At 36.6% G+C, this 23,213-nt stretch overlaps 3 protein-coding genes across 3 annotated transcripts; all 3 read right to left on the reverse strand.

Annotated features, from left to right (window-relative positions):
- Positions 1-3,583: 3,583 nt before the first annotated feature.
- LOC125473744 (signal peptidase complex subunit 3B-like) lies at positions 3,584-6,420 on the reverse strand. Its single transcript, XM_048577004.1, has 6 exons — positions 6,213-6,420; positions 6,047-6,094; positions 4,838-4,900; positions 4,403-4,456; positions 4,068-4,154; positions 3,584-3,948 (listed from the first exon to the last, which is right to left on the reverse strand). Exons 1-6 carry the CDS (start codon positions 6,336-6,338, stop codon positions 3,823-3,825), a joined length of 504 nt encoding a protein of 167 aa, XP_048432961.1. The 5' UTR covers positions 6,339-6,420; the 3' UTR covers positions 3,584-3,822.
- Positions 6,421-8,167: 1,747 nt separating this feature from the next.
- LOC125473743 (gamma conglutin 1-like) lies at positions 8,168-9,647 on the reverse strand. Its single transcript, XM_048576992.1, has one exon. It carries the CDS (start codon positions 9,645-9,647, stop codon positions 8,307-8,309), a length of 1,341 nt encoding a protein of 446 aa, XP_048432949.1. The 3' UTR covers positions 8,168-8,306.
- Positions 9,648-11,952: 2,305 nt separating this feature from the next.
- Positions 11,953-14,830, reverse strand: LOC125473745 (heavy metal-associated isoprenylated plant protein 34). Its single transcript, XM_048577006.1, has 3 exons — positions 14,528-14,830; positions 14,301-14,376; positions 11,953-13,931 (listed from the first exon to the last, which is right to left on the reverse strand). The coding sequence occupies exons 1-3, from the start codon at positions 14,555-14,557 to the stop codon at positions 12,286-12,288; spliced, it is 1,752 nt and encodes a 583-aa protein (XP_048432963.1). The 5' UTR covers positions 14,558-14,830; the 3' UTR covers positions 11,953-12,285.
- Between the last annotated feature and the right edge of the window lie 8,383 nt (positions 14,831-23,213).

The raw sequence follows: 23,213 nt of genomic DNA on the forward strand, positions 1-23,213 counted from the left end.
TGGTAAAATTGATTTTAGGTTCCAAAAGAACTTTAAGTATTTTTTTCGAAGAAGCACAAAATATGGTGCTTCTTAGTTATTATAAAAGTACTTCTAAACAAGTTCTTGGATTTTTTTTTTCTTTTTTCTTTTTCAAGTATAGGGGGAGAGGAGACTATTCCATCTCAAGCTTGATTGAGGACTTACGGATGAAGTCTTAGACATTGTTTAGTTTTTACATATTTCCCACCAAGAGAAAATATGTTTAATTTGTACAATGTGATTGTGAATATAAATCATGAAAAATTTGGTTATTTTATCAAATTTCATTTCCATCCCAAACAATTGGACGGATTTTTGAATGCAAAGGAAATAGATATCATGTTTCTGTAGCACTCATCACGTGATTAAAGTTAAAATCAAGAGTCGATACATAATATTGTTGCAAGAAAAGGAAGAAAAAAACTCATTATTCCTAAGATAATCACAATTAATATTCAGAACATATACAATGGAATTCAAAACCCAATCACATACATGATCATCATTATAGCATAACCAGCTACAAGCCTTCACTTGGTTACGAACCCTAAATCCATAAGAACCCTGAATGCATCTCACGAAATAATTTTAATATTCATCAGAATTCATAAAAATTAATTAATTACAAGAGTTTGTTATCGTCGTGGTAGACCCAGCTACATACATCTACTGTTAAAAGTTGAATAAAAAGAAACTTAAAAATTAAAGTAATTTAGGTTATCTAATCACCTTCACCTCCGGCGGAATGTCCTCACAGTATTCGGGAACTCCGTCAAAGAACCTATACAAAAGCCAATCTTTCTCTCTTTCCAGTAAATCCAGGTCGGGAATCTCCCCTGGAATTTCCCACAAAACATCAACAACCTCCGTCGTCTTCTTCTTCTTCTTCGTCTCCGTAGTCTTCTTTTTACCCGCCGTTGATGAAGTCGACGATGATTCTTTTACCTTTTCACCACATGAAGACGAGCCAATTTCTTTCTTAATGACGATTTTCTCACCAACAAGTTCTTTCTCATTTTTCTGATCTTTTATTATCTTCCTTCTTGTTTTTGAAATAGGGTTTTTCCTTAGTAATTTTATCTCGTGAACGATCTCAACTTCTTTTCGTTTACGACCATTAGTAATTGGTGGAGTATAATCATCATCACTGGAAGATTCCGTAGCATCCGGGTCCAAAAAACGAACGCCAACCACCTTCAACTTCGGCTTCTTTTTTTCAGGTTCTTGTAGTGCCGGCGCCTCTTCTCCCTCTTCTTGTTCTCTTCTGGCCGAGACCGGCAGGGTTTGAGGGTGGTGGTCTGGGTCGAAGGCTGTAGTCACTTTTGGTGCTGTCGTTATGTTGAGCGGCGGTGGAGGGGCAATGGGAGGGGAGAGAACAAGTGCTACTTCTTTCGCCTTCTTTCTCGTACCTGCCCTTTTGGTGGCGGTTGTGTGGAGGGAGCAAGTGCTACTTCTTACGCCAACCACTTTCAACCTCGACTTCTTTTTTTTCAGCTTCTTGTAGTGCCGGCGCCGCTGCTCCCTCTTCATGTTCTCTTTTGGCCGAGACTGGCGGGGTTTGAGGGTGGTGGTCTGGGTCGAAGGGTGCAGTCACTTTTCGTGCCGTCATGAACTTAAGAAGCAGGGGTGGGGCATTGGGAGGGGAGAGAGCGAGTGCTACTTCTTTCGCCTTCTTTCTCATGCCTGCTCTTTTGGTGGCGGTGGTGTGGAGTAGCGATGGAGATGCATTGAGAGCACAATGATCAATCACTACTATTGGTTTCTCTCTCGTGCCTGCCCTTTTGGTGGTGGTGTGGGGCGGTGGTGGAGGGGCGTTGGGAGCAGAGTGAGCAAGCACTACTTCTTTCGGCTTCTCTCTACTGCCTGCCATTTTGGTGGCGGTGGTGCTGAGATGCGGTGGAAGAGGGACACTGGGAGCAGGGAGAGCAAGCACGACTTGTCCTCTCGACATCTCTCTCGTTTTCCGCTTTCTCGAACTCGAGTTTCTTGGACCTTCCATGAGTCCGGTGTACTTAAAGAGAGAAAGTAGCTAGAGAGAGAGAGTGGCAAGAGTACTTAGAGAGAGAGAGTGGCAAGAGAGAGAGAGAAGTGGAAATGGGCAAGAAAGAACGAGTGCATTTGTATATTTATAGAGATTGTAATCTAAGATGAAAGTTGGAAAGTCCCTCCCCAAATCCGTGGTAGTACTTAGAGAGAGAGAGAGAGAGAGTAGCAAGAGTACTTAGAGAGAGAAAGCTAAGATGAAAGTTGGAAAGTCTCTCCCCAAATCCGTGGTAGTACTTAGAGAGAGAGAGTAGCAGGAGTAGCAAGAGTATTTAGAGAGAGAAAGTAGCGAGAGAGAGAGAGAGAGAGAGAGAGAGAGAAGTGGAAATGGGCAAGAAAGAATGAGTGTATATGTATATTTATAGAGATTGTAATCTAAGATGAAAGATGGAAAGTTCCCTCCCCAAATCCGTGGTTTAATTTAATAAAGGATTAAGGGTTTCCAAATTCAAGCAGGTAAAGGGTTTAATTCTCCTTGCGCACAAAGGAAACTATCTGGAAAAGTTAGGGCTCTGCTAGCACGCAGAGGAAACAAGACCTAGAGAGAGAAACTAGAGAGAGAGGGAGACAGATAGAGAGAAACTAGAGATAGAGAGAGACAGACAGAGAGGAGTGGAGTGGACTTAGTTGACAAGTAGCAAGCAAGTCTCTGTATTTGTATAGCAGTATAGGGATTTGATCCTATGATCTAAGATCGCCAATGGACACTCCAAATCCACGGAAATTTTCGACCACAAAAAAACAAATAAAATATGGAAATAATAAATTTTTTTTTTTTAACAAAATAATTAATAGTTTTTAGTTTTAATTATTTATGTACATTAATATCCCAGAATAAAAGGAAAAGAATTAATAATTTTGGTGAAAAAAGGAAAATTATTTTTATATCGGGCGTCATTTGATGCTCTCGTTCTCACGTCGGATCGAATCGTAGTAAAAAGATACAGGGAAATCCAATTATTATTCGAAAATCCAACGGGAATCCTGGCGATCTTAGGGAAGATACTCTACGTTCGGGTGCATGACAGTTGGCCCTTGCATTTATGACTTGTAACGGAATTACTTTGCATCTTCGATGGTTTAAAAAGTAACTTAGTACAACGGTTTAGTTGTATTCCTAGTAAGTGAGAGGTTTTAAATTCGATTATCGTTAAAGGTGAATTTGAATTACATTATTATTAACCCATTATGAGGCTATGGCTGGTTTGGTATTATTGTGGTTTGAAAAAAAATCTGCTACTGCTGTGAGAATAAGCTCATTTTTACTACTTCATTTTTCAGCTTTTTTTTACCCAAAACTATGAAAATAAACTGTTTTTAAGTGTTTCCCAAACACCTTTTTGAGCTAAGTTTTGTTTTTTATACCCATTTTTTATAAAAACACCTCAATACCAAATCAATACTAAGCTCACTTCTTTCTATATTGTTTGTTTAGGAAAAAAAAAATTGGATCTTAGCATTATGGGAGAACTACTTGCTCCGTACGTCCATAGAGACTTTTTAGTCTGCCGAGCTACGATACGATAAGACATTTGTTATTATAAGATTAAAAGAAAGTAATTGTTTTCAAGACGTAACGTCCGACGTTCTGAACAAATTAAAAAATCTCTCGTATGTCCAACATTCTTTTTGGTTTTCTCATAACAAGTAAATCACCTTCCCTGTTTCTAAGTCTCTAATTTTGAATGACATTTTTATATCCCCTTTCAGATTAGAGGCTAAAGCTACAGAGAAAAAGATACACAAGACAAACCACCCTCATCTGTACTCCTGTGGCAAGCGATATCCCGGCATGACGATCTTGTCGGCGAACATTTTGCCCGTCTTGGGCATTACATGCCAGTGCAACGTCAAGTTGAATTCTTTACCTCGGAGATTGGTTCCCTACACAAAGATGATTTACAGAGAGAGTAAGTTATCGATAGATCGAAGAAACTACAGTGGAACTTAGTCTCTGGTGAAGCCAAGAAACAGATGCAAAGAATGAAAGGGACTACCCGTACCTGATCAATGAAACGGTACTTGTTTGAAGTATGAATCCAAAACTTGGCATGTTCTTTTGTTGGTAAGATACCATCCCAAAGAGAAATCTGTAGAATAGCATTCAAGTTTAATCAAAAAACTTATTTAAGCAATAACTAAACACCGCGCAGTCTACATGCCCTAGAGTGGATGTTCAGATCCAAGGAACAAGCAAAAGAGAGAAAATGGAAAAACAGTTATTCAGTGAAAGAGTTGATAATCTCAATCTTACCTCAAAAAACAAAAATCAAAACATATAACTAACCAGAAATACAATTGAAAAAAAAAATATGACTCCAAAAATATGTGCAGCTACCTGATTCAGTGAGTTCTTTGGGGTTCCATACTCAGCGGCTAGAAAAACAAAAACCTGTCATGCATTGCAAATAAAGTAAAAGGGATCAACGCCAAGTTTATGAATCATATTTGCATGACATAAACTGGCTGGGAAATAGAAAGACTATCTAACTGTGGTGTGCACAACTTAAATTTCACTACACCGTCTAAAAGTAATGCACCAGGACAACAAAGACGGTATCTCAATGCAAACGAAAGTAGTTTTTGACTTTTGGTAGGTGGCTTCTCATCCTATGCATGATAGTTGCCATTACCCTCTAGAGAATGATCATCATGGAGTTCCTTGCAGTGCATCCAAATACTAGTGAAAGCGTGCACAGGATATACTGAAATAATGTAGATGACCACGAATTCATGATAATATATACACACAGAAATTTGTCAAATTGCAAACCTGCTTTGTGTTCCATGTAAACAATGACTGCAAATCTGCTGATATATTCATAGTCATGCTGACCTGCATAAAATGAAAACCATTTTAGTTCATATCAAACTGTGATTCATTCAGTACGCATAACCTTCCTTTTTCAATCGCCTGTCTATCATGGTCTCGATAAATAACAAAAGCAAATCCAAAATTGATGACAAAGTATAACTAACAGAAATAGGACAACAGTTCAAGAACCTTTTGATGTCAAGTTCTATGAACTGCTTCCAATGTCAATTTTATTGTGACGTTCACCTCTAGTAACTATCCTCTAACTCCTTTTACCTGTTTTCCTATTGGTAGAGGAATTACTTAAGATAAATATTGTGAGCTCAGATCGTGCTCTGTAGACATGTAGCTATCAGCTCATGCTCTGTAAACATGTAACTATAAGTCACCAACTCAGTGGCTGCACCAAATCTCTAGACACACCCCACACCAACCCAAATCAAGAAATCTCAGTACTTCCGATGTAAATAAAATATTATACCTTATTTACTTAAAAATTGAAGCAAACATAAGGTAATAGAATTGTTAGGCATCACCACTACACATTAATATCTTTCTCCTGAATTTGGTCATCACAAAAGTTTATATACTGAAAATTGTCACAATCCCGTTCTGTTCTCTTATATTCGTCACAAAACTCTACACCGGCAACTACCATCTTTAACTAGTCAAATCACGGATCACATTGTCGACTGAGGAGAATTACCCCATTGTTTACAGTGCTGAAGGGCAGTGATCCTACCATTTGATTAGTAATAAACCCAAAAGTCAATGAGCTCGCACCAATATATCGAAAGAGGTGAATAAGCTCCCCAGGATCCTAATACTACCTGTTTTACAATTTACTTTTAACTCATAAAACGCATACCAATATCAAAGAAACAAATTATGTACTGAAACTAAAACACAAAACCCAGAAATTTCAACGAAACTTCATATCGACACAGCCTATCCACACATAATAAATGTATACACATGAAAACTTGATACAAAAAATAAACCAAAAAGCCAAAAGTGGCAGTTTTTAAACTGGATTAATCAAATACTATTGATACACTCATTACGATCGAAATTCAGAGAGAACCCATTTCAGCCAATATAAAATTGAATTCAAATTCAAAGAAATTTCACATATAACCGACCAAATTACAAATAAAAGAAACGTACCTCCTCGTTCCCATTTGGTTGCTTCTGAAACCAATTGATGTTCAACACCTAAAACAAAACCCAATAACCAAAAATCAGAAACAAAATCCAACTGGGTGCTTGAATTCGAACCCAAAAAATCAAAACTTCTGAAATCCCAGATCTGCCCAATAGAAAGGCGAAGGACCTGGACTTGGGTAGTGGGAGTGGGGTGGTTGAGATTATCGGAGATGGAGGCCATGGCGCACATTAGAGCCAAAATTGTGACTGCGAAGGTCAGCAGAGCATTGGCTCTGTACCCAAACGAATGCATTTTTTTCTCGTTCTGGGATTTTTTTTTTTTTTCTCCTTGGATTTCTGGTTCTTCAGGTTTTGGTCCGAGAAGAAAGATAGGAAGAAGGGAAAATGTTGAGTGCGTTTTTTGGGGGGGGGTTTTGAAGAAACGAAGACTACAGAGGTTTTTCTCGTTTTGTACTCGGAATAATAAACGCATCGAGAGATAGAGAGAGTGTTGTCACACTTCAGAAATACTGCTCATTCATTGGACAAGACACGTCGGTGGGGCCCATTGTTCACATTGTGTTTTTGGGAAAAAAATCCTCTCCGAATCCTTTTTTTTTTTTGTGGGGTTCGGATGATCAATCAACCATGTTTGTTTATCGTATATCGTGTGATTATTTTTCGTTATGTACTGTTTATATTCAATTTTAAATAATTTCTGACCGTATGATGTACGATGAAATGACATGATTGATTGATTCTCCAGATCCCCACAAAGATGATCCGAAGATGATCATTTTTCGTGTTTTTATACAGCAATATTGAGATATGTTAAAATTGGAATTCAGAATCTTTGTATCTGTGGCTGATGAATTCGAAAATTCAAACCACTCATTTTAAATTATGCAATCCTCATTAATCCATTAAGTTAGTCACCTTAAACAAATCAAAGGTTTAGATCTCTCTTTCTTTTCCTTCAATGACCCGTATTTCCTCTAGACATAGAGATTCGGAAAGGATCTCGACTCGTAAATTTGAACTCTACACTCGGACTCAGAAATGAAGTAACTAACTCACTATTCAAATAATACAAAGATTTTTAAGAAAAATAAATTATGCTAACTAGAACTACGATCTAACGTATCCATCTTAACTAATAAGTCAGAGGTATTGTTTGAATAAAAATTGCTCATTTTTTTGGAGAGTGCATGATAATAGTTCTATTTGTACTGAATTGAAGTAAATCAAACCATAAAGCTCATCTTATAATTTGGAAAAATACTTTTTATACACTTATGTTTATTTCTGTAAATTAATTTCTTCTCGAATTTATTCGATTCAAAATAAAACATAAATATAACTGTTCGTGAAGGGGGAAATGATTTATTTTAAAGAACAACAATAAGTCGTTCGTTGGGCTCTTCAAGTGCAAGCTACTCTTTTCTAGCTGAGAAAATATAGGGGGTATATTAGCCCAACAACAAACTTAGAGTAAGCCTAGGCCTGCCAAACACCAGCCCAATCTTCCTTGATCGACCTAGCAATGTTTTGAGAAACACATCGTTTTTATATATAGAAAAAAGAAAAAAAAAATCCCAAATCTAATCAAATTACTTTGCAGATTATGTATAAAACACATCAATATGAATTGAACCATGAAATCTTAATCAGTTGAATATATATGGAAATTTCAATCCTCAGCATGAACACTGAAATTTTTGTAGCATATAGTGTTACAAATACACTTGATTTGTTCTAGGTGAACATTGTCATACGTTATGCACCCAGGGCGTAGGGTGTAGTGTTAAACACTACACTGGCGCTATAACCGTTTGTCACACGAGAAAGGGCCTAGGGTATGACACTGTAACCGTCATCATACTAAAAAATTGTTGTCATCACACTATAACATTGTTATTTCATTTTATGTTGGAACGATATTCTATTCTAAAATATACTAGAGAAAGAGAGATTCAAACTTAGGTGTAGAAAAGGGAGTACACTACTCTTCGCAACTTGGCTAATCTTCCACACAGGAAAACTTCTAGAAATTTAAAACTGGAGCTTGAATCCATTTAAGAATATCATTCACGATTGAATTTGAGCTGGTACCAAGAAGAAGACATGAACAAATAATTAACAGAGCTTTATTTATCCGGTCTCTTAATAAGAGACTCCACCAAAGCACAAAAGCTTAAAGCTTTACATTTTACTTGGACTTTATTTAACCAACATACACAGACACCCTTATATCATAATCTCTCACTAGGGAGATCACAATTTATGGCTCATCAGTGGACTCAGTAGATTCTTCAGCACTGGTGGAGGATCTGCCAAAGTTGTAGTTGGTACAACTAGTCCTGGGGAACAAGTAATTGCTAAATCCCAACCTTGAGTTCGTCAAATCAAACTGCAGCAGATTTTCCTCCAACTGCGTTGCCCCGATCACGATCGAAGCCTGAGGCTTCATCCCGCCGTCCACAAAACCTAGACACCCTATGAAGGGACGTGGCTGGACGAAAATGTTTGGAGCAGATATCCTCCAGATGATGTTCTGGTTGTTATCTAGGACAAGGTCTATGCTGGGAAATGCGGCCGTGCTGTTGCCGATGTATCTCCTTGCATCGAAACACACCCCGAATGGCGCCACGGGTGTCACTTGGAGCACTTGCAGCTGATTGATGTAGAACTGATTGACTGCCCTAAAGATTGAGGTTTGGAGGATTGTGTAGGGAGTTGTGGTGCTGATCATTGTCCCACCAACCCCTTGTTCTGGTGTGTAGGGCAAGAGAGATGTGTTGAGTGGAACAATCTTGTTGTTGATTTTGATGGATTGAACGTTTATGTAGTACTCTCCTTGCCTGCCTATGATCAGTGGGGTGTAGGTCAACTTCTGCGACACGTCGATGTTCGGTTTCATGAAATAAGGTCCTTCCCCAAAGAAAACGACGCCACTTCGGACAGATGAAGGAGGAAGGCACACGGCGAATTTTGGTGGGAATCCAAAGTGGGATGCTAGTTGGTAAGGTAGGGAAATTGGGGAATGACCTAGACCAGCAATACCTTGAACGTTTTTGGGTAACCCATTTTGCAATATGCTGGAAGGTGCACATGCAAATAGGAATTGAGGGATTTGGACCATTGGGCCGGGACCTGAGCCTTGGGTTGATGAGATTGTTAGGACATCCTGCGCAAGCTCACCTAAGGCGCTTTGACGCGTCACGGGGTTTGTGGTCATGAGCCCACACGCGTTGGGGTGGCACCCTATTTGGGTTCTAGAGGAGCATGTGCGGCATGTCATCGGGCTATTAGGATTAGCTCTAGCGCACAGCGTCGAGTGGCAAAATGGGGCATTGTAACCCAATGACAAGTACTGGTTCTCACAATTTTCTGTTAAGAACCTCCCATTTAGGTCAATCACGAAGGGGAATTGGACTAAAGGGTTTCTTTTGTAAATTTGGGCCACATGAAGATTGGTTGCATCATCTTTCTGCACCCTGAGGACAAGCTTGTTCGGCCTGATGGGGATTTGGAGTTGGGTTTTGAGTGTCGCCGCAGATATGAAAGCAAGAAGAGAAAAACAAGAGCAGAAAAGGACCAAACTAGGAAGGAAAGAAGCCATGGATGGAAATGGAAACGGACTTGGAGTTCGAACGAAGAAGTTATGTATACCCTGAGAGGAAACGGTGGGATTGGCGAAGAACGAGAGAGCAGAGAGTACAATTTATAGTGCGGAGGTTACTAAGTTAGGGCACGCTCTGGAGTGTTATGGATGTGCATATGGACATTTAGGGTTTTGGCATTGAGTTATTCTTTGAGAGATTATGGAACTTTTCCAGTTTTGTGACGTTACAAATGTGAGGGTTTCACGTGTAAAGTGAAGTAGATGAGCATAAGCCTTGATATGAGAACAAGGTGTCGGAGAGTGTGTAGGGGTACTTGGCAGTGCAGAAGCCCGTACACAGCCATGCAGTAACTTGTGCTGTAAGGACCAAGCAAAATAGTGACTGGGTTTGGCTTCTACTTGACACCGCCAAATACTGTTGCAGATTGAAACTAAAACAACCCTAATCATCTCTCTTGATTTGGCAGGGGAGCATTGTTAATTGTTTATAAAGTAAGATTAAATACGCATGGCCGAATTAATACGAATTTCGAAGAGACAAAACCTGTTCATACTGTAACGTTGCAGTGAGATATCATACTGAAATTTTTGGTGCTATGGGACCGTGCTTTCAGATTGGATCAAAATATGAAACGCTCACAGACCCCATGAGTTGGAAAAATATAAAAGTTGAGCATTTTTTTATTAATTCTAATAAGAAAAATTACTGATGCAGGTTGTATATTTTCTCCCCTTATTTTGTTAGATTTGATCAATTAAGATTATTTCAATCAAAATTTACTAATGTTCTGGCTGCTAGATTTGATCAATTAGATTTGAACGTATTAAACTGGATAATAATCTGATATAATGTTCACCATCATCATGATGTCCTAACTTACTAATACAAAGTCATGTGGGGAGAGTCTTGCACCTAACCTTGTATTAATGATTAAAAATATCACGGTCAATAGCTGATCCAGGATTCTAATATCGGATGGTCCCAACATAAAAGTTTCAAAAAAAATTGACGAAAATAACATTAGTAATTTAAAGGATAAATTACCAACCTTCAATCATAATCTTTATACAAACAAAATTACAAGTTACAAAAACTAAATTTGTCCATGACGAGGTTCATATACATTGAAAATGTGTCATGATAATTTCATTGTCAATACAAGAAAAAACATATTGATGATGATTTAGAACTAACCAAATTTGGAGTTGAACTATACGGAATAGGATTGAAACCATCGAAATTGGAGTTGAAATATTTTATAGGATTGTTAGAACTAATTGATGATGATTTTCACTAGTGATGGCCTAAGGATATGTTGGGTGTGGTTAGAGGAAAAAGGGAATTGGAGGAAAGAAAATAGGTTGTATTTAATTTTTTAATTAAAAGGGTCTCCCTCACGTGGCTTAACAAGATGACTTGCTTTTGATTATTTTGTTTTAAACAGTTAGGCTCAAAACAACGTTGTTTTGGCCAAGTCTTTTAAAAAACAGAATAATCTTCTTCTTCTTTGTTAATCATTTGTAGAACCTGCACTCGCCGGTTTGCTGCTACACTCTTCTTCTCCACCACATGCCCAAACTTGAGTGGTCCTCATAGATCTTCACACACTTATTTTCCAGGTGATCACTGGACCACCAGGATCCTTAATGAATCCACCAATGGGTACAATGACACTAAATGAGTTACATGAAAGTCTACTCCTCCCACAGAGGCGAGATTCTGTACAATTGGCTTAAACACAATCTTAATCATATACATTACATTAGCCATCAAACATACTTTAATCAAATAAATGGTCTATTTAGATTAAAACGCTCATAAGTCCCATATGCTTAGTTGGGTAGAGGTTATAGAACAGCTATATATCTCATAGCCCACCAAGCAAGAAAAATATTTGATATGGCAGTGTTCTTTTAATTTTGGTCTGTACTGATAGCATTGTTTGTATAAAATGCCAATAAAGTCACGTTTTCCAACCTTCCAATTCCAAGCAAGGACCAGAAGGTGGAGGGCGGTGAGGGAGTGGAAGTCAAAAGATGGAAAATGATGTCCCAAAAATTTGAACAGATAGAGATTGATCCTTTAAATATTTCCTAGTTGAATCCAACACATGATACATTTTGATCTAAGTGCCCGTTATATCCACATTAGTTTAATCACATCTCCTGAACCAATTGATTAAACAAATCACCAATGGCTTCTCCACCTTGATGAGGAGGATTCGTTTAATAACATATCGAACACGTACTCAATACAAACATCAAAAATTACAAAAAGCTCCTAATACAAACACCTGAACAATCGTATGAAACGTTAATTACATATCGAACACGTACTCAATACAAACACCTGAAATTACAAAACGTCCTCAATACAAACACCTGAAATTACAATTGTAGTTCATACGTATTTGTCCCCTAGAAAATTTCGGATGAGAAGCTAATCATTCACTCATTGAATAGGTTTAAGCAAATACCATTTACCAGGCTACAAAAATTTGCTCATTACCATTTACCAAGTAGGATAAGAATGCTACTTCCTTCCATGCTTCCAAAATACTTTCGGATTAGCACCACAACACAATGATCCTAGAAAACAAGTAAATACATAAAACCGCAAAAATAGAAATTATTTTTACATGATACTACAACCATTAGGGTTCTCATCACTGAAGTAGTTGCCATAAGGATCAGATGCAGGTCCTGATGGCATTGGCTGTTGGGGCATGTAGTTCATCGGTGGTGGCGGCTGACGGGGGTACATCATTGGATGGTACATATCATTTCCACCATTGGCTGCTGCTCTCTGCTGATTCATCATCATGGCCATGTATTGCTGCTGCTGCTGCTGATTATATGGGTTGCCGGCCCCCATACCGCCTTGATAGTATCCCCCTCCGCCGTTCATCATCGCCTGTGCAGGCAGTCCTTGTACTGCAGGAACATTACCCATCTGCCCCATCGGATAGCTACCCATTTGACCCATTTGACCCATTTGGCCCATATTCTCACCACCGCGCCCCATTTGGCCCATTTGAGGCATCTGCCCCATTTGACCCATATTTCCCACATGACCCATTTGACCCATCTGGCCCTTTCGGCCCATGTAACCCATTTGTTGCATATCCTCATCATCATCATCACTGCCTTTGCCACCTTTGCCCCCTCTGCCTCCTTTGCCACCTTTGCCTCCTTTTCCATCTTTGCCCTCCTTGCCTTCTTTCCCACCCTTGCCTCCTTTGCCTCCTTTGCCATTGAAATCAATGTCATGAAAATCATTTTTCTCATGTTTGCCCCCACCCTTTTTGCCTCCATTGCCCTTGCCCTTACTTTTCTCGTCGCCACCGCCTTTCGAACCTCCTCGTCCGATACTCGTACTCCGGCTAAGCCACCCTAGCAAGCCACCTCCTTTTTTGCCATCTTTGCCCTCTGTCTTACCTTTACCACCTTGTTTCTTATCCCCACCCTTGCTATTTCCACCGCTTTTCTTTCCTCCATTTCCGTCCTTGCCATTCTTCTTTTCGTTATTTCCACCCATTCCCTTTACTTGCACAGGGAAATCAATCACAGCGCCTTTCTTGGCAGACCCTCCCCCACCGCCGCCCCCACCACCGCCACCGCCACCTAACTTCTTGTCGTTCATCGCATGCAACATATTCATCATCCCAGCAGGCACCTGTGGCCCATGGCCATTATTACCACCCATCATCGGCATCATCTTCCCATAAGGACCTCCTTGTGCCCCATTTCCAATATTACCCATCGCCTTGTTCTTAGCCATCTGATGATGTCCATGATCAAGCTCTTCCTCCTCATCGTAATCATCATCATCGAATTCATCATCATCAAACTCATCATCAAATTCATCGTCATACTCATCGAAATCGCTACCGTCAAATTCGTCCCCTTCTACCGGCAGATTGAACTTCACAGACTTCTGGTCCTTCTGAGGCGCCTTCATAACATTACCATTACCCCCTTTCATTTGTTGGTGTTGCTGCTGGTGACCTCCTCCGCCCTTTTGTGGTTGTTGCTGATGGCCTCCTCCGCCCTTTTGTGGATGTTGCTGGTGGCCACCGCCCTTCGCGTTCTGGACCGGCATAGCCATGTTCTTGAACTGGTTGTTGAGCTGGGCTTGATTGAAATTTGAACCCTTCGAACCTCCCCAGAGTTCTGCATGTTTCCCCATTTTTGCAAGTTTCTTGATGATTGTGTTTGGATCAACATTCCCTGTCACAGTCACCTTGCTATGCTCTGCATCTATACTTGTTGTGTACACACCTAAACAAATTACCAAAATTGGTAAAATTAAAACCGGTGACCAAGATTTCGTTTTACCCTAACTAAAAACCCCATTAAAATTCATACCGTTACACTTGAACGGTGAAAAATCATAAGTAAACGAAAAACATCAATATTTATGGTAGATTAAGAAAACATTCCATCTAACGTCTTTCAGTCTCTACTAATTTATTTAGAAAGGCCTGAGTTCAAATCTCGTGAACGAAAGTTGTTAATGTATAAAGTAAGAAATAATTTGTTTTATTTAGGAAGTCTTGGGTTCAAATCTCAAGTTCTTGATATATAAAGTAAGAAATAATTTGTTGGGTAAGAAATATCAAAACATGGTAACAAGGGAGAGGAGCATACCATCGATTTTCTGCAGCAATTTCTTTATCTTATGCTTGCATCCATCACAGTCAATATTAACCTTGAGAACACAGGTCTGCAAGCAAAATCAATATCAAAACCAAATTAGACTGAGTTGATAACTTAATACATACTAATGAGAAAACGTAACTAAGAGAAAACAGAAGAATAATGAAAGGGGTTCTAAACTAAAGTAAACAGCTTTGATTTTCAGAAAAGTTTTGCACCTGAAGCTTCATCATCTCCTGTTTATTCATTGTTTTACAGTGAGAGAGAGAGAGGAGAGCAAACAGGTTTTCTGCTTGTGAGCTGAGAATATAAAGAGGGGAGAGAGAGAGAGAGAGAGAGAGAGTGAGAGAGAGTTCAAAGAAGGTTGGTGAGAGTTTAAACACTTTATCTTTTAGCTTTCACTCCCTCTGTTCGAGGGTTCTGTGTACTCTTTTCAAGCATTTTTTAGAGAGAGAGAGAGAGAGAGAGAGAGAGAGAGAGAGGAGCGCGTGTGAAGTTTGTTCTAGCTGCAATTACCGCTGCCTGATTTGTTAATCGAATAAATACTCACAGTTTCAGAAGTGGCTTAAATACTTAAACATAGATTAATGGCAGTTGAAAAATAAAACTCCCTAAAACTAATAATATAAAACAGGGAAGGGAGCAAGACTAGTTGTTTTTAATATGTGCCTGGAAAACAGCGAAGAAACATGAATCTCTTAGTCGGCAGGAACTCTGGAAACCACAAAAGAAACACTATTATATTTGAGTCAAGGAAACCCCATTAAACTAACTTCTATATGAGAGGTCAGTCGGTAGGAAGTGGGTATTTGATAAGCTTAACAGAATAACAGATAAAAGAACTCTTAGCAATATTCTTACATGGGTAATCTCGCTCTACCTTCTCAACTCTTTGATTATTTTGCAATATTATGCGAGTTTGAACCGTTTATTTTTTAGGTCATTCTCAATATTTTTATATGGATAATTTCGTTCTATTTTTTTCAACTCTTTTGATCATCTTGCAATGTTACACGAGTTTGAACCGTTTATTTCTTAGGTCACCCTCTAAACATCTTCTATACAAAAAATTTACTACAACTAAATTTTTTGTCATCTAAAGTTTATTTTAAAAATAGACAAACTATGTTTTCCACTTAAACAATGAAATTTTGTTAACCTTAACTACATAGTTAAACGATTTGTGGTTGATTGAATTTTCTGCAAAGTTGATCTTCAAAATGTGACCTTAAAAGTAGATAAGGTAATTTGAGAGGAGAATGAGAACTAAAAAGGTATATCGAGAAGATTTAAGTGAGAATGTCACAAGCATATTCTATAAGTAACACTCAACAAGCAGTTTCGCAATTTTTTTTACACTCATTCTTCTATTTTTGCTAATCTTATTCATGATTGATTGATAAAATTAAAAAAATTCGTGCAAAACAATAATTGAAAGTGAAAACCACTACCCAAACCTCTAATTAACAAGGAAAACATAAAAAGATTGTTATATTTCAGGCAAGTAGAATTTAAATATAGATCAAATACAAGTAGTCATACAATACTATAATCTTTTCCCAAAAACTACAACACTAAAACACACCTTAAAGCAAGTTGAAAGAAAAGGCATTCGAAGTGATCTCTTTGCCCCACATTCCTTACGACAAGCTTAAACAAGATTAATCCAGGCATAAACATGGTTTGAAGCATATTTTGTTCATTATTAACAAAATAGCTGGAGATAGATTGGTTGGACACGACTCTATAATATATTATGCTCTTAGAATTCATGGCTATAAAAGATAAATATTAAGGAGATTCTCTCAAATTAAATTCTATATAAACTCTATTCTAATTCATAATTTAATGTTAATCTCGCAAATATATAATTTTGTACAAAAAAAATATGAGTGAACAAAAAAATCCCTTCAAAAGAATCTCCTACACCATTTCTCTTATAATTTTATGGCACCCATAAAGTGATATAATACCTAATTTTGGTAGGGGAAGACATGATTAGACAAAAGATCATTAGCCATGGTCCTACCCATTAGCCCTGGGATCATGAGCCCTAATTGTGGTAGGGTAGGAGCACTACAACACTCCATTGTCTTTGTCCTTTCTAGCAGGGCTCCATCAGTCTAAATATCCTGGATCTCTTTGATGCGTCAAAATTATGGATCAAGTTATTTAGATTTTAAAATTTCATTTAACCGTCCGTTTATTTTGATATTTTACAAGCTATAATAATGTTTGACTATTAAACAAAATTTTAAAAGTCCAAATCACTTAATCCGATAGTCCTGATGGACAGAGATCCAGAGATCTCTTTCAAATATCCTTAACAATTATTGTACAATCAGCAAGTGTTGAATAATGTAACAATTTGCACGTTTCAGGTCAATTATGTGTTGAATAATGTAACAATTTGCCTGTTTTAGATCAATTATTGCATGTGTTTCAACCACAAAATCCTATTTGTGTATGTTTTCATCTTGTTCGAGTTTGCAAGTACCAACGATATATATTCGGACCGAGAATATGCAAGTACAGTTGAATTTAGGGTTTGTTTGGAAGAGTTTTTAAAATAACTGTATTTTAAATTAATTTTTAGTAAAATTACATATAAATGAGAAAATTAGGCGGTAATATTAAATAATAATTTTATCTTTCGTGGCTTGCCATTATAGCATTATTCATAAAGTAAAACTGCTGAAAATGAAGAATATTTTAATTGAAATTTTGTCGATAATAATGTACGAAACTAGTCTGTGGGAAATGCTCTACGACTTTAGAACTGGAAAGGTAAAAATATCCAACCAACATCATGAGTATTTGTTGTACCATAAAATCATGAAGAATTACTAAGTCCATATTTACTTTACCTGCAATATCACATATAATAAAAAGCATATGAAAAAAGAAAAAAAGAGAGGTTCTCTTTTGAGTAATATCGAGTACAGCAAGTTTGGAATCTTTGAGGCTTAAACATCACGGTGGCAATGGAGCTCATGCAGTTGGCAGGATAGTGCTGCCATCTTATTATATTTGTGTACCAGCTCGGTTGCACTCTTGCATGGTTGTCAGGTTGACTATATATACAAGTGTGAAAATTTGTTGGGGGATCGATAAGAGTAAAACTGTAGATTCACTCGAGGCCAAGCAAACCAAAGGAATTCAAAGTTAAACCATCTGGCAATGGACTTGCAGCTCAAGCAGTTAAAATGCGTAAAATTTTATATTCACACGAGGCCAAACAAATCAAAACATTTCAAAAGTTGAACCATCTCACATTGGTTTTGCAACTGAAGCGATTAAATAGCATAAAATTGTAGATTCACAGAGAACCAAGCAAACGAAAGCATATTAAAGCTAAACCTTTAGCAAAAGACTCGATTTTTTTGAAAATCTTACATCTCAAGGGGTTAAAAGCGTGTAAATTTTCACACTTAGGTTATGATATCGGAACTCCCCAATATTGCTTCTGTCAACAAAAAGAAAGCTACACCATCTCAGATGGGAAACAAGAATAAAAATGATGTATCTCTGAGTTTGAACCCTTCTTCTTTTGCAACCAATTATTGTTTGTCCTCCTTAAAACCTAACCCGTGAAGAAAATCAGTTCCTCATTTCTTCTTTATATTCTTCCTTTGGTAAAAAGATTAAAAATTAAAAAAAAAATGAAAAACAGAAAAGAAATACCAAGATATTTTTGCTCTGTGAAAGATATTTTCAATGGTGACATAAAGCAACCCAACACGACACAAGCCACAAAGTTACAAACCCAAAAACAAAACAAAAAATTAACGTTTAAAATGCTTTATGCTGCATGGGGGTAGCTCACAAAATGGCTTTCGAACCCCAAACTTTGACCACTAATATTCTCTAATTATTGGAAATCAAAAGTTCTTAAGGAAATCATCGTAATAAGAAAATCGATGAGTTTGTAATTGTTAAATTGTCAGGTCATATGTGACCTCTTGAATTGTTTTAAAAACATATTTAACGTCTCTTTTTATATGCATTCTTGACGTGTAATGAAATTTCTGTTGAAGAATGATTTATTGACTCTTTGATTTGTCGAGATTTTTTGAAAAAAAATAAATAAATAAGCGAGGTTCGACTTTTAGTTAATTTTTAAAGAGTCCAAACAACATTTTAACGTATCCATGTTCTTTCCTCTACTTGTATGGTTCAAATCATCGTAGGCTGCATGTAGACCAATGCCTAGCTATGGTGTTGAACGGTGTGCAAGTGTGTAGCATTCGAATCCTTAAAAGCGAATCCGGATCCTTTTTTGAGAATTGTGAAATTTTATATCTTTTCATTTTACGTTGTACGGTTAGAAATTATTTTAAATATTTTTATTTAAAATTAAACATAAATAGTATTTGATAAAAAATAATTACATAATGTATGATGAATGAACACGATTTACAAATCTTCACTAAAAGGATCCCGTTGGCTTAAAAGCAATGGGGCGCCATGATCTGCTTTCACTTTCAGATCATAATTTTTGGAATTTAAGCTACTATTTCACACTTTAACCCTAATCTGCCTCGAATGAACTTTTGCTTGTTAGATTACGCATGCCTAAACTGTCCAGCTCCTATGACAAGAATCTTGTTCCATAACCATTTATTTTCAAACCAAGTCAGATCGTAAAAGATTGCAAAATCTTGTGTGAAATAAAGTCAAGCCATAGTTTGTACTTGGGACAGGATTAGACTGGATTAGATGAGATTACTTGAACCATTTTGCTTGTTTGGTATGAGATTTGAGGAGAGCGTAGTTCTGGTAAAAGAAAAATGGAATAGAACTTCTACTGAGAAGTGGCCAAATGGGTAGCTGTTGAGTTCACAGCTGGTCAGGGAGGGCGAGTAATTTTGGTTGTAGCTCAGTGGGGAGTTGGGACCCCAAGAAAGGAAGATGGGCAGGCTGGTTAGGGGACAATTAGGTCAGGGACCAGAGTCCGTGTTTATAGACTGGTCATGGTTTGCTGGAGGGTTGGGATCTAAAGTTATGGCCAGGTTTCACCCTCGTTGGTGAACAGTCACCTCTTGTTCTCTTTACGTTGGACTTGATGGGGGTAAGTGAATTATTGGTTTTCCAACCATCCACGCATTCTCTGATCGAATTTAGCCAATCTCATTAGCACGATAGGTGTTTATGTTTGGCAGTTGTACCAACCAGGAAGGATGAAAAAGTAGAGAGATGAAAGTATATAAATATTTTACTGAGATTGGACATTTAAAATGAGTGAAACTTAGGCAGGAATGCTTTATTAAGAAAGCAATGGGTTAGTTATTGTTTTATGGATAATGCTTGTGTCTTTTTATTTACGATTAACGAATTTTTATTGCGAAATCATTCACTATTTATCATCATCTAACGATCATATTTACAAAACATTATTCAATTTGGAGGTCTTTAGTTATCCATATGCACAAGACAAATGAATGGTTTATCATGAGGATGCTACTCGTTGCTAAAACCGTTGATTGATTTAACACATATAGATGATTAAACAATATCCAAATTGAATGATTTTTTTTATAAATATGATCTTTAGATCATGATAAAAAGAAAAAACAGTTTTGCTTAAGATGTTTGTAAATCGTAAGTGAAAGAACATAAGCATGAATTATCCTTGTTTTATTAGAACCGAACGCTACGGTGGAAGTGAATCCATTTCGCATTCTTTCCCTTTATTAATGGAACTCTATCAATGATTAGGATCGCTGTCTAGTCAAGGTGGGATAAACTACAAGATATCTTTTAAGATGTGTCTATAGATGACATGGTTTGTGTACCTACCCAAGTTTTTTTTTCTTAAAAAATCTTTCGGGATATTATTGAATGTCACTAGTTATAATAATCATGTGTATCTCGCAATTAATCATATGATGAAAAATAACTTCATACAACAGCTAGTACGACATTATTTTCCTCTTCATTTAACTGAAGATAAATTTTTATCCTATTATCTTCGAATCCAAGCACATAGCTAAAAGTGGTTAACTTGAGACATGAAAGAAATCACATTGATATCATATTATCATGTTGGGATTTTAGAAACGGGTCAACAGTCCACAACCAATCATATCGATATTATCTCCACAATTATTTACATCGATATTGTCTTAATTTAATCACATGCACAGCTCAAAATGTGTTGGATTTTATCATAAGACGTCAGTGTTATATAATGAAACAATTCATTTATAAGTAGTAATATATAATATCAAATTTCCATTTCCAAAATTAGATTGCATTGTTCAATATTTCTCTCCACACAACTATTTAAATTGAAGATGGATTTTTATCGTATCGTTGAATCCAAGCACATAGCTAAAAGTGGTTGACCTTAATCATGAAACTATAATTTTCAAATTCTCATCATGTGATTAACATAATCTTGTTTCCATCCATCAAAATCCGTCCCACCAAAAGCATAATATGCAAGAAACAAAGGGATCAAAGACAAGTGGTTGGGATTCATGGTGGTATGCTTGGCAGGATTAGGTTTACGTGACAAACAACTTCATTAAGCTGCTTATGTTCAAACTTTGACAGATGCATGATGTGATGAATAATGCACATCTCACACATGTGGCGTTGGCAAGCATGTAAACTGCACAAACAGTAAATTACTAGTAATAGAGCCCGGGCGTTGTTGCGGGTTCTAAAAATCTATAAAACATGTAAAAAGTTCTATTACAATAGTAGCACATTGTATCATGGTGTTATGATTATAAAAAAAAAGTTTGATGGGTTATGTATGAAATGAAATTTACTTATCATGGGAGAGGTTGGCCTATGTTCTGCCTAGATGCTAAGCAGATGCCACAATGTGTATTCTGGAGACTTGTTGGTTCAACCTGGAAGGAAAATGAATAGATTTTCAAATTGAAGTAGTGAAGAAAAATGATTTTAGTTGAACTATTGTCAAAACTGTGAATTGGGATTATCTTTTTTTGTTCAGGAGTTTTACTAATTTGATCGGGCATAGATTTTTTCTGCAATTTTTTAAGCAAACGCAATGAGAAATTATGTAATTGCTGGATAAAAAAAAGGCATGAGTAGAAAATGATAGTAGGCAACAAAAGCAGAGAGCTAGGTGTATAACAAAGCATCAGTAATGCATATTTGAATGAGAAAAAAGAGGTGTTAAAAAATAAAAAATAAAAAATAAAAAAGATAAAAATTGGTACAAAGATAAAAATCGGTAGACTGAAAAATTAAAATAGCAAGTTGAAAGGTGTAATATGCGATATGATTTCATCAAATCAAAAGGTCCCATAGCCAGACTACATTTTTAGGATTTGGAATATTTATCGTTTATAACCCTAAACCCTAAACCTCAAACAAACAACAAAAAGGACAACACCAATAAATTGATACTCAATCACCATAACTGATCACCATGGTTACACACGATACAGAGGTTAATTTGCAAAACAAATACAATTTGGAATGTTTGATGTTCGGAAACAACGGCAAGTTCATTGATACCCAATAAATAAGAAAACAAACAATAAACACGAATTAAATTTTTTGAGATTACTAATCCATATCGTATATCAGAGGTCACAAATCGAAACGAAATTATATCATCAAAAAAATTTTATTCATACCTTTTCTATTATGTCTTTAAATTGATTGGCAACAAAATGGTCTTTTTTTTTTTTCTTTCTCAACTCTGTGCAGTTCAATAGTAGAATCACCAAACTCTGTAATGAATGAAAATACTGTTGATTAGAAAATTCCAAAAACTTAACTAGATTTAACCAATACAGTCCTAAACCTGATAAATTTGAAAAATATAAAGAGAATTCTGTAATTTTTTGTTTTTTCGTCAAACGATAGATTTGTTAGATTAAACACCGATGATGTTCGAACCACCGCCATCATGCAAGGGTTCAACTCCTTTCTACTATTGTGGTAAATGTCCATTTACAGAATTATGTAATTAACATATTAAACATGCATCTAACATTTATTAACCCAAAGGAAGCAAAGCTAGTCATGATAAACAATTTGATCAGTTAAGAAAATCTCTTTCTTTTATCATTTTACAAAATTGTTGTTTTCAAAAATATTTAAACAAAGCGACCTCCATCTTTGAAATTTCGGTCTCTAAGCAAACCTCTCCCTATCGCACTGTCAGCAACCAATTTGTTGCCTTCATATTCAATCTATTTTGTCACCTAAATCCATACATATACTCTCTTTAAAATTATACTCTCCATCAGTCCCACTAAGCTTTTGTCCAACGACTAACATAAGAAAACCAATTTTCTTAACCAACCATGCTCATCAATCCTCATGCTCTGTGTATACAATTTTACACATTTTCAAATCTGCATATTTTTTAGATCTTGTAATTTTTCAATAAATTTATTAGTTTGGCATTCTTAATCAAGGCTTTCAATCCAAAAACACTACATTGTTATGTTCACAACATCAAAGATTGCTGGTTGCCGTAGCCAGAGCGTTACCAATCATATTGCCACTTTGAATAATTTACAATTGATTTGACCACAATTCATGCTAACTTTATTAATTGCAATGTAAATATTATTCAATCACTCACAACACACAATTTCCCTTTTTCACAAAAAGCAGAGACCCATTTTTCATTATTTATTGAGAAAAACTATTTGCAAATAGTCAAAACTGAAATATGCAAAAAAAAACCACAAAAACCTCATATGCAAACAAAACATAGTCCCTCCGAAAAAAAAAACAAAAAACGATTCGATCCAACAAAAGATTCAGGGAAAAGAAAAAAAAGTATATACCTTGATGATAAAGAGCTTGCAAAGCCGCATAGAAAAGCTTGAAAAAAAAAATTAAATCACACACAATCAGATAAATAGAAAACTCACCAGTAAACGTTTGATTGTATCCTTAAATTTT

The sequence above is a fragment of a genome, unplaced genomic scaffold, assembly GCF_019419815.1.
Source record: "Pyrus x bretschneideri cultivar Hongxiangsu unplaced genomic scaffold, Pyrus_bretschneideri_v1 Contig11, whole genome shotgun sequence".
In the NCBI taxonomy this organism is placed as follows: Eukaryota; Viridiplantae; Streptophyta; class Magnoliopsida; order Rosales; family Rosaceae; genus Pyrus; species Pyrus x bretschneideri.